This window comes from Idiotropiscis lumnitzeri, chromosome 16 (assembly GCF_059441095.1).
Source record: "Idiotropiscis lumnitzeri isolate Australia: NSW breed Sydney's pygmy pipehorse chromosome 16, RoL_Ilum_1.0, whole genome shotgun sequence".
NCBI classification, from domain to species: domain Eukaryota; kingdom Metazoa; phylum Chordata; class Actinopteri; order Syngnathiformes; family Syngnathidae; genus Idiotropiscis; species Idiotropiscis lumnitzeri.
Genome location: NC_142406.1, coordinates 16,678,226 through 16,689,375, shown reverse-complemented (window position 1 = coordinate 16,689,375; position 11,150 = coordinate 16,678,226). Strand labels below are relative to the sequence as shown.

The 11,150-nt window shown below is 42.9% G+C and overlaps 2 protein-coding genes across 6 annotated transcripts in view; one reads left to right on the top strand and one right to left on the bottom strand.

Moving 5' to 3' along the window:
- nudcd1 (NudC domain containing 1) overlaps nt 1–11,150 on the top strand; it is a 39,280-nt gene that overhangs the window by 25,576 nt on the left and 2,554 nt on the right. For 3 of the 4 annotated variants that reach the window (XM_088318998.1, XM_088318997.1, XM_088318999.1), the window contains 9 exons: nt 1,065–1,093; nt 2,710–2,797; nt 4,101–4,255; nt 5,916–6,101; nt 6,281–6,464; nt 6,760–6,951; nt 8,537–8,744; nt 8,814–8,958; nt 9,228–9,353. In XM_088318998.1, coding sequence (XP_088175124.1) covers nt 4,115–4,255; nt 5,916–6,101; nt 6,281–6,464; nt 6,760–6,951; nt 8,537–8,744; nt 8,814–8,958; nt 9,228–9,353 — 1,182 coding nt within the window. In that variant the 5' untranslated portion in view covers nt 1,065–1,093; nt 2,710–2,797; nt 4,101–4,114. Of the gene's footprint in view, nt 1–1,064; nt 1,094–2,561; nt 2,798–4,100; nt 4,256–5,915; nt 6,102–6,280; nt 6,465–6,759; nt 6,952–8,536; nt 8,745–8,813; nt 8,959–9,227; nt 9,354–11,150 lie in introns of those variants that run through there. The other variant, XM_088318996.1, reaches the window with a different exon arrangement.
- Nucleotides 678–2,384, bottom strand: eny2 (ENY2 transcription and export complex 2 subunit). Of its 2 annotated transcripts, XM_088319005.1 has the most exons (5): nt 2,324–2,384; nt 2,163–2,235; nt 1,763–1,833; nt 1,604–1,678; nt 678–957 (listed from the first exon to the last, which is right to left on the bottom strand). In XM_088319005.1, exons 2-5 carry the CDS (start codon nt 2,228–2,230, stop codon nt 881–883), a joined length of 291 nt encoding a protein of 96 aa, XP_088175131.1. In that variant the 5' UTR covers nt 2,231–2,235; nt 2,324–2,384; the 3' UTR covers nt 678–880. The 2 variants fall into 2 exon arrangements, with proteins under 2 accessions (XP_088175131.1, XP_088175132.1); XM_088319006.1 differs by having other exon boundaries at nt 2,163–2,358.

Here is an 11,150-nt window from a genome sequence, read left to right as displayed (position 1 = left end):
ATGTGATGTATTACAACAGTAAAACTGTTTAATAAAATTAATTTAACATAAAACATTAAAAAGAATGAATTACTATAAATATTTTAGCTTTTCTTTGCCAAATATGGAAGAAAAACAGAACATTCATTTTGTTTTATTTATGACAGTCATTGTAGTTTTTTTTACAAAATGTGAAAGTCAGTCTTGCAGACATTGCAAACTAACTTTCGATCTAAATTTATAAAATATGTCTATCAACCAAATCTAGTGGGGGTGAAAAAAGCAGCGAAAATAATCCATCCATTCTCTGAACCGCTTCTCCTCACGTTGCAAAAACATATTCCGAATGTTTTGATGCTGAGTGGGGCACATTTGCCCACTTCCGGTTTACACGACGAGATGTTGTGGGTTTGTTTATACATCCAATATAAAATAAGAATAAAATCCTGGCATTTGACTTTTCGTGGCCACGACTTGTGACATGCTAAATTCTGTTTTGTTTTGCAACTTTAGCGGACGTCCCAGTGGCAATTACATCAGACATCTTTAGGATGCTGTGAAACAAAGGCAGTAGCATTTTTGTCACGCTGTCGCTGTCCTTGCCGTCAAAAAAGAGACAACAACAAAAGGAACGCGTCACGTTTTTGCATGCATTGGAAGCTATATAATTAGTCGCGTGTCAAAAGAAAGACAGCAAGCACTGATAACCAAAATAGGCATGACTTTTATTTCTTTTTTTTTTTTCAAAAACTGCTTGTATAACAAACTAAAAAAAAATACATATGAAACATGTTACAAAACAACACGATGAAAATGAACCTCAGTCTGGATTTTACCTATGGCTCAATCTTTAGCTGAAGTGGGTAAAAAAAAAAAAAAAAGTGGACACCGGTGATGTTGTTCACAAGGCTGCATGTTGAGCGAGAAACGCTCGGATTCTCTGCAGGAGCTCCTTCTTCACACTGTCGGGAACCAGCGCTAAGGAAGGGAGGGAGAAAGTAGCAAAATCGTTAGGAAAGTAAGTTTTTTTTTTTTTTATCTTACCGTCAAATTGCTAAAATGTATTTCTTTTTGTATCTTTGCAGATTCTCAGTCATCAAGGTCATCTGAAAAGGTTCAATTATTCTTTTTCTTACAAAAACACTCAAAATTATCATGATCAGTAATGAGGGGAAAATGATTTGTTACTTTTTGGAAAAAAAAATCAAATATATGATATATATATTATTACAATAGCATAGACAGGTACTTAAGTATATATTAAACCTTAAAACACAATGAATATTTGACATAAATCTGACAGGCATGTATTCCTTATCCTTTGCAAAAAACTACTTGCAGCTTGATTTCAAGTATTTGATGATCAATCTTTCCATTCTCTTCAATTATGATATTACTGTACCATCTTAAGTCAAATATTGTAGAGTGCTATTTTTCCTATTTAAAAACATATTACAAAAATTTGGGGTGCCATTTCCATTGAATTGATGATAAATACGTAGTTAAGTTGCAATCTAAATGTTTTGATCCAAGTGTGGTGACTTGGCACAAATTCCAATTCCTGTGATCTGCGGCTCACAGTGCAATCAGCGTCGACAGTGTCAAGGAATCGTGTGAGCGTTACCTCTGCCTTTGGGTGTGATTTCATTGACCAGGTCCTCCACCGTGACATGGTCCAGGCCCTTTTCTCGAATCACGTCTGCAGACACATACACACGGAGTGCAATTAAACAATTATAAGGGAGTCAGTTTAGCGAGTACACAAAAGATGCCCAATCATTACCTTTGCAGTGCGCTTTAAGCTGATCCTTCCAACCGCACTCCACCAGCTTTGCCCTGAGCAACTCTTTCAACCTGCAGCCAGAAATGGCAAGAGTAGTTCAATGCAAATACAGACACTTGTGCAAAAAAAAAAAAAAAAAGACTTGAGTCAATTCATTCAACTCCTTTGTGTGGTTGGAAAAATAAACAGTCAAGTACAGATACCTGAAAAATCTACTCAAGTACAGTAACAATAAGTATTTGTACTTTTTTAGGCCGGACACAAGATCTGGCGCAGCCGTCTATTTTCACTTTGTATAATGCAGGTGTACTTAATGTTGTGGCCTAATTAGAGCGTAAATAGGTCTATAAAATATATATTTATAAACACCCGTGATTGTAAAGGACTGCAGTTTGCTCACCGCTCCCTCTCGCCCATTTCAATCAGCTTCTGGTTAATAGCAGCCCTCATCTGGGAATCCTTGCTCATGATCTGCGGTGAATAACAGCAAATAAGCACATACGAACGTATTTTAGGGTGGTAAAAGTGGAATTAATAGTGAAAATTTGCGTCGGTTTATCTTTTTTAGTGGATGTGATCTGCTCGGGAGCAAGTTGTCCCACGTTAACAATGTACCGGCAAAAACACGGCTCGAATTACTTTTGTTCCGCTTCGTTGTCCGACAAATACGCTCAATCTATGTCATAATATGACTATATTATTTCATCTACATAATTTACTATATTACTCTTATTTTTATCTCCCTTTTTGGTGTTTTTTTAAATATAATAAAACTATCCATTTTCCCGTCCGTTGTTAAAATATCCCCGGCTGGAAACGAAAACCGACCGCGTCACAAGTGCACGTCAACATACACTTCTCCTAAATAAAATTAAAAATAAATCCGTGAATCTTGACAATTGAAGTATAAAACAAACATCATGACCTCCTCGAATTATACCCTGAAGGTCAACAGAGAGCTGTTGGACCCAAACTTTGAGAGTTACCGGCTATCTCTGGACGCCATACCGACGTACAACGTTGAGCTGGACGCGGGTAAGCTTCAAGTTAGCTTGAAACCTCCACTATGCACGAAATGAACACAATTATTGCATTTTACACACAAAAAGCCTCATAACTACTCGATGCTCATAGTATGCTGAATTTAATGATAATACACACTTAATTTGCTAGTGCTGGCTTTTAAGGTGAAGTCCCACAGTTTGAGTACTAATTGATAAATCTCAAATTTTATTATTTCAACTTTATTATATATTGGCTATCGTAGTCGTTTTGTGTACAATTGCATAAACAGGTTTATGATAAGTAGTTTTAAAGAGACGATCTGATTTAATATCAATCCGATACCAAACGATTACCAGGCTGCCTTTGCCGATATTGCACTGATTAGTTAAATAAGGTTTTTACCGTTAATTTAAAGTTGTATTTTGATTCTGTCATAACTGAGTTGTATTATATGGGTGTTGTATGCATTCCTGTAGATGTAGTTGTTGACTCAACACATCTTTGTGATGACACTCATGTTGTAATATCGATGACAATGCCTGTATCGATATTACCTCGATCGATCCGCTCTTCATCGGCATTGTCATTTTCGTGTTTGTACGAAGACCGCAAGTGTTGGGAAGTTCAACCTCACTGATCTCAGGTTCTGAGTTCATATCCAGGCATGATATTTGATTGTTCTCTTTTCCTCATACATTTAAAAAAAAACATACATATTCGCATCATTGAGGACACTGAATGAACCTTAGATGTAGTTGGAATAATTAATGGCTGACCTGCGCCTTCTGTCATGCTCTGGTCTAATGTCAATTGGCTGGCGACCAGTCCCATCGTTGGAAGTTCGCTGGGATTGGCCCAGCACACCCACAACCATAATGAGGTTGGATGGATGGATGTTTGTGGGTCTCATAATTTGAGGCGAAGCTCATTAGTCGCACCTAAATCCACCATTAAACCTCTAATCAGACTTATTAGGTGAGCGAAAAGTGGCTCATCATATAAATTGCACTTTGTCCAGCTTGTGAATGGAGCTGCTTTTTGTGACGTGGCCACATTATCTTTTTGTTGGGCTGGCCAAAACAGCCTTGTCATAAAATCTCTCTTCCAGTTGCAATTATTTTTTTCTTCCCCCCAGGTAATAGACAAAGTACATGACAATGACATCATCTCATGACCAGAGCATGAAAAAGTAAAAATAATACTTAAGTACATGTGTCGCAGTCGATAGGCGTTGCCGAGTCTTTTTCTTTTTTTTCTTTGAAAAGTTGCAAACTTGGCATTTGCAGTGCCTTTTGTCTCCTCTTGACCTTTCTGCTCCCTTGTTTGTATGCAGCTGTGGAGGAAGTGATGTTGAAGGATTGCCAGTACACGCTGGAGCACATGCGTGCGTTTGGCATGTACAATTACCTCCACTTGGACCCCTGGTACCAAGACAGCGTGTTGTTTGTGGACTGCAAAGGGCGATTGCTCAGTCTCACCGTCACTCTGGTAGGCTTTCATTGATGCGTTTGTGTGGGTGTGTGGGTGTGTGTGTGTGTGTTTTGTGGTCACACACTTATTCATTTTGCAATGGGGCTTCAATGCTGCTGACTCACCAGCAGGTGGCGACCAACACCACCATATAATTCTCGTTTCATTGCACCCATTAAGTGGGCAAACCTTTATGCTCACGGGCCACATTTGATGTTCGCAATGGACAGTTGGCATGGGAATTTATAGATGAGTGTATCATAAAAATGTGTGTATGTAAAATATCACTGTTGTTGGACAAGAACCTTCCGTGTCCATATCCCCTCTATTTAGATGAGCACAAATGTTGAAAGCAGCATGAGAACTGTAACGATGCGATGTTGGATAACTTGAAAAAAATATGGGGTTTTAATTTCCAATGAAATAATGCAAGGATTACGCCCGTCAGTGACTATATGTAAAATGTGTTCATTTTAATTCTAAAGTAATAATCCTCTCATTTTATTCACATTTCATGTAGTTAATAGGACAAGCGGTACAGATAACATATTAATAGTTACTATTACTAAACTGATCATTCAATAATATACATTTAAAGAGGTAAATGATTTGCTTTACTCGAGGCTCCCTCTAGTGGTACGTGACGGCATCACCATCTAAGTTCAGTTGCGTTGTATTGAACTGTAATACATTTGTAGTTGTTGTTTTGGGACTGTTTGTTTTTAAACTTTGACTTTGCCACATGTTTATTCCAATTTTATCGTGCAATACTTTTGAATTGAATCAATGAAGTACAGTTGGTTCATTGTCAAATAGTTTAGTGTGGTGTTAATGTTCAAAATGTGCATCATGTTACTGTGCTTTATCATCAAATCAAAAATAATTTCAAGGAATGAAATGTCTGAATTTTAGGCTTACTACCTTACTACTAGTAGGAATATTTTGCAGTGACGACAAATGTTGAAGAACCCGTCAGATAAATGAATACATTTTATAAATGCTAAAAACGTTTTATTTTATGAATTTTGGGGGGTAAATTATCATTGTGTTAGCCGATATGATCGTTTTGTTTTAAAGATGGAGCTCAGTGCAGCACGGTGCGCTCGCGGTCGGCACGTCCGCCTCACACTTGGCTCAGTTGAACGATGTTCACCCGCCGTCTTGTCATGTCCCAACCATCATTGAGATGTGTGCGCATGTGTGTGTGCGCGCGTGTAGTCATGTTCGCGCCTCAGATGTGTATGTGCAAGGCCAGTTAGTCAGGTAAAACGCTTGGAACCGTCGCCATGGCAACGAGAAGGACACATCCGTCTGTCACTAACGAGTTATGTGGGTGAAAAAAAAATGTGGGTGCGGCTTTGTGTCACGTTTTTTTTCCTTGTAGTTCCTCCTTGCTTCTTTGATCATCTTTAAAGTGGAAGTTAGAGTAAATGGAAAACGAAATAGAGAAATTTTGAAGTATTGTTGAAATTAATTACGTGTGATAATTAACAAAAGTGTACATGGGAATATTCACAAATATAAGAAAACATGCACGACTGTTAGGGAAAAAAATACAATATTGAAAAAAATATTAAAGAAGAATCCAAGAATTGTTTGGAAAAAAAAAAGTGGTGTGAAACATAACATAACCTTGTCGTGGTCTTCTACGGTTCATGTCGTTTGTTTGCTGATGCAGGACACGGTTCTGGGCAAGCCAAGGGAGGTCTTCCGCCTAGAAACCGAATCCAACCAACGCGAAGATGGCGTGTGCCCCTCCCTTAGCTTCACGTCGGCCACCTGGGCCGCCTTCTCCGACGGCGCCGGGCGACTCTACCTGCTTCGTACCAGCAAGCGGGGCGAGAGTACCCACGGGAAGTGGGAGGTTCGCATACTTACTTACTTTGTATACTTTTTTTTATTAGCCTTGGTTGCTCTGAGTCCCGTTCAACCCCACTGTTGGTGTTCCACCGGGTTCAATTTTGGGGTCCCTGCTGTTTGATTCCGAATCAAGTGAATGATAAATGTCAATAAGGTTGTCATCTTGGATGTTTTTGTCTCCAGCCTCTGTTCACAGAGGACCTGGGCGAGCCCTTCATCGTCCTCCACAGCGTGGCCCACGTTGAGGCGGGCGCCCACACCATGGAGGTGCTGCTGCTCCGCATCGTCAAGGACCCTCAGGAAACGGCGGGAAGTGGCTACTTGGTGACGCTCGAGTGGATCACGGTCGCCAACGCAGCGGGCCAAGGTGCAGGCAGGAAAATGAAAAACGTTTGGATGGCGTGTTCATCGCTGAGGTTGGCGGCCATTTTCGGGGGGCAATGCCCAAAACGTCAACGCGTGTCAGACATTTGGATTGAAAGTGGCCATTTGGATTCATTTGGGACATTTTCGAGGGGTCGTTTAGGCAGACAAAATAACGAAACAAGTAAAAAAAGTGACGGTTAAGGAAGTAACTAAATTTGTTTCTGTGTGGAGCATGTAACCGTTTGACATCTCACCTCATTTTTTAAACGTCAATTATGGATGTGTTTTCTCACAAGGCGTGGAGAAGAATTACGAAGTGAAGAAGCGGCGGCTCCTCCAAGGAAAGTCGGCGCCTCATTACGCCGCCGTGACGCCGCAGGGCGACGGCCTGATGGTGGCGTCGGAGAAGCCCTTCGCCTTCACTCACGTGGATGGGCAGCCCCTCAAGCCGCCGGAGGATGAGCAAGCCGTGGAGGTGGAGAAGGCAGGTTGGCACAAGACAAGCCCTTTATTTCAGTTTTTTCTTATTTTTCTCATCCGTGTTTAATTTGCTGTGATGAAGGCGTCAGCGCCGTCGCTGACATTTTCTTTTCTTTGTGATGCCGTAATAATGTTTTTCATGCCTGACAGTCTGTCATTCACGACTGTCATTAGACCACCGACTGGTTCTATTCATTTGCAGCTTTGGGAATACACTAAACGGCCACCAATTGGCAAATCACCGTGGTCATTTTTCCATCCAGTGAGCTGCAGCTTGATGCCAACTTAAAATGCAAATGAACAACGTCAAAAAGTCATATATATTGTCGGGACAAAAGCTTCGTTATTTGAAGTCTTAACCGTATTTCCAATGTGTTTATTTATTTTTTTCCAAAATCCAATCGTCTGTGAGCCATTAAATTTTAAAGGTGTATGTTCTAAGAAATGCAACAATTTCTATGGCTGTCGTAATTTTATTTATTTATTTTTCTAGCTTTACCTGTCAGGCAAATTGAAAAGACTGAACCACAGAGCTTGTTTTCCCTCCGTTTCATAAGACGTGTTTGTGCTCGCTACGTCGCAAGCATACGAGCAGCGAGGAGAGCCGTGACGAAGACGACACACAGCGACAGCATGTGTGCAGGCAGAATAATGGATGCCCCCGCACCCCCCCCCCCCTTTTTCTTTTTTTAAAAGCGGCTCCTTTCATCAGCAGCGCTTTCTCGTGAGTTAAGAGAGGAGGCCTCTGCTTTGCTGATAAGGCAAGCAAATGCAAACAAGCTGACCACATTGGAAGCACTTATTTGAATAAAAACATACCAACTATTGGAACACAAAATAGTCGAGTAAAAATGGAATATGATATAATATAATGCTGCTTCATAAATAATCAATTCCTTAGCAGTTCATCTTGTCTTCTATCAGGAATTTGTGGCCCTTGAAGACAACAAAGTCGCGATGGCTTAAGTTTTGCACTTTTCCCAAGCGTCAGCGTGTCCTGCTTTAACTCCTCTCGTACGAGTCCGACGAGGAGGCATCAAATGACTTTTTGCCCGCCGAGTGTGTACTCGTGGAGTGAAGCGACAGTCTCGGCCAATTGCAAAATCGGAACGCAGGCCGTTGCGCGGTCTCGCACTTGAATCGCTCGGAAGCGGCCTATCGCTCAAGATGATGATGATGATGATGATATGTTTCCGAGACGGCAAACAACAATCTCATTCCCGTCCTCCGGTGACCCGATGAGAGAAAACTCCACGACGAGCAAATATTCCCCATGAAGGCAATTATGTGACACAACGCATCAGGCTTGATGTCGGACTAATTGGATAATTAGCTTGAGCTCAATCCGACTCATTAAAACGGCGCGAGAGTGCCAGAATGGCCACAAAATGCGTGATGCGGCCAACGCTGCCAAGATCATGACGCAAATCGTACAAGAGCGCTAAGCACACCTTTTTAGGCTTGTATCACTTTACGGAGTTGGCATGGAGGAGGGCAACGGATAGGCGATTCCAATTTTCTTGTTGGCAGCTCGTAAACAAGTTTGCTTTTCAAAGTGTTCATTCCAAGCCGTGTTCGCCGCTCGCCACGCAGATCCCGTCTACTTCTGGCAGCAGACGTCCGACGACATCACGGCCAACGTGCGTCTGCCCGAAGGCGTGACCGAGGACGCGGTCCGGTTCCGGCTGACGGCGGACACCATCAGCGTCGGCGTGCGGGGATTCGCGCCGCTGCTGGAGGGCCCGCTGTACGCCTCCGTGGACCCCGAGGCCTGCGCCTGGGTCCTCACGGACGACAAAAGGTAAGCCTTCGTCACCATTGGAAAAGGGAAGGCTTGATTTGATGCGTGTTGTTATTTTGCTCGGCGCAGTCTGGAAGTGAGCCTGCAGAAGCGCACCGAAGGTCCCGTGTGGCCCGAGCTGGTGACGGGTGACCGTCGAGGGGAACGCGTGATGAACGACGAGCAGGCCGCCCTCGTCCACGAGAGGCTCACCCACCTGACCTCCGAAGACATGGTGAGTTTGCTTTTGCTCTCTTCCGTTTTGCCTTCGTCCCCGATGAAATTGTCGCCTCGCGCTTTTCAATCACACTCTGTTGGGATGAGCACCCCCTTCAGTTGCTGAGAGCGCCCCTTTCCTGGCAAATGATGGCAATCTTAGTCGGCCGTATGGGGCCCACTTCCTCGCAGCCGTTGTTCCCACTCCAGCTTCTCCAAGCTAATCAAGGCCGACGTTCATGCTAATAAATGCAAAACAAGAATAACTCGCCGCCTCTCTGACAACAGCACGCTAATCCCGACCTGGACAAGCCGGCCTGCAACTCCCAGGAACTGGAGGACTGCGATGGCTACCCCGAGGACACCTCCAGCCTCGTGCACTTTGACGGCAGGTCGCTCAAGACCACTCAGGTGGTGAGTACTGGCGGCGCTCAACACTTCAAAACGACCACCTCTGACATTTGGACACCCCCGGCCCGATATGGGTCATATTTGGCACAATCCAATTCATAAAGAAATCGATACATGTTGATTCCTGTTTTTACGGATTGTGACTTTTTCCAATAAAATGATGAAGTGTAGATGATCGTGAAATGAGTTTTAAGTAGTTTTACGTTGTATTTAGGCTTTAAATTGTTAATATGAAAACAAATAAATAATCCATCAAAAATGTGAAAGTCGCTTGGCTCGGAACCGGATTAGCTTCTAAATTGGATTTTCAAAATGGATGCCATAATGCTGGCCGTAAAACATTTTGCGCAGCCCATCATTGAAGAAAAGAAACATTTTGGAATAAGATTCATATATCACTGCTCTTAACATTTTTATTTTTTTTTTTGTAACATTGTCTAAAAATGAAAAAGCACCAACTGGTGAAGTCAAACGTTCACCATTTCTGCCTGCCATGTATGAAATATGTTTGTTGTTCTGCAGCTCAATTTATTTGTCACAAGTCTGGCTTTTAAATCGTCTCAGGAGTGAGGCCGGCATTTGGCCCACGTCGATTTACCGTTTCTTTTTTCGTCTCTTAACGGCACACTTCCTGTAATGCTGCTTTCCTGTTCTTGCCCATTACTCGGACTTCTGTACTGTCATACGGTAGAAGCGCTTAGGATGCTGTTGTGACATGATTTATGGCGACATTAATGTCGTACAGAGGTATACGTCGTTATTTTGAGCCCCACCCCCCCGCTTCGGTGTTTTATTGCCTTTATTTTGAAATGGGCTCGTTGTTGGACGACTTTCCTTCCATCCAGGTGAGAAAAGGTTGCCGGTGACCTTCTCGCCGGCTTGTCTCCCCCAAAGGTGACCAAGGTGTCACATGGGTGCTATTTTTAGCACCTGCTCAGCATTCGTTGCAAACATGTGACACGCAAGTGATGTGGTGCTTTCTTTCAATTCTTTGTTTTTTTTTTTTTTTTTATGGAATGGGAGGATGGGAAGCAGGGTGAGTTTGAATGATGTGTGTTCCAGAAGGCTTAATGTTCAGGGCTAATGGGCCTCGCTCTGCTTGGTTGTGCGTCCATTACAAAGCTTCCACGGGACTCCACTTCACGACCTAATGAATGAAAGGCTCGTCAATATCGTGAATGTAAGCGATGCTGTGTCTTTCTGGAAAATGAAAAGCCCTTTAATGTTTTCCCCGCTGCTCGCAAATAGCCAGCTGCCCTTTTTGAAGGCTGCCTGTGGGAGCATGTGACTCAGTGCACGCGTGCGTTCATCACAACTTGATTCAGGAAGGCTCATCTTCCTTTTTTTTTTTTCTTGCAGCGCTCGCTCTTTGTGTCAGCTTCGATACGTATTTTGTTCCCGAGGAGACCTTTCATCTTTCAATTGCAGCGCATCATCTTCATTAGGACATTTTGTTCTGGATGAACTTCCAGGCCTCATCCTCGCTGTTTGCTTGACCACTTTTTGAAATGAAATTGATGAGCTGTAGTTTGTGATATCCGTCGCACGGTGACGCCGCCTCAAGGCCACGGTCTTAGAGTGGTCCTCCTTAGATCTCATCCCAGTTGGCCTGACAACAACAGCCTCGCTTCCATCATCGCTTCCTCCCTCCATTTTACAAGCAGGAAAGGAGTTGAAAATTGCTGTTGCACGCCGTCCCTCTAGGTGGCGGTAATGTGCATGGCAAAGTGCTCAACCGCAGTCAAACAAATAAAGGCCGAGGACAAGCATCGAAAACTTCTTGAATGCTCACCAGACTCA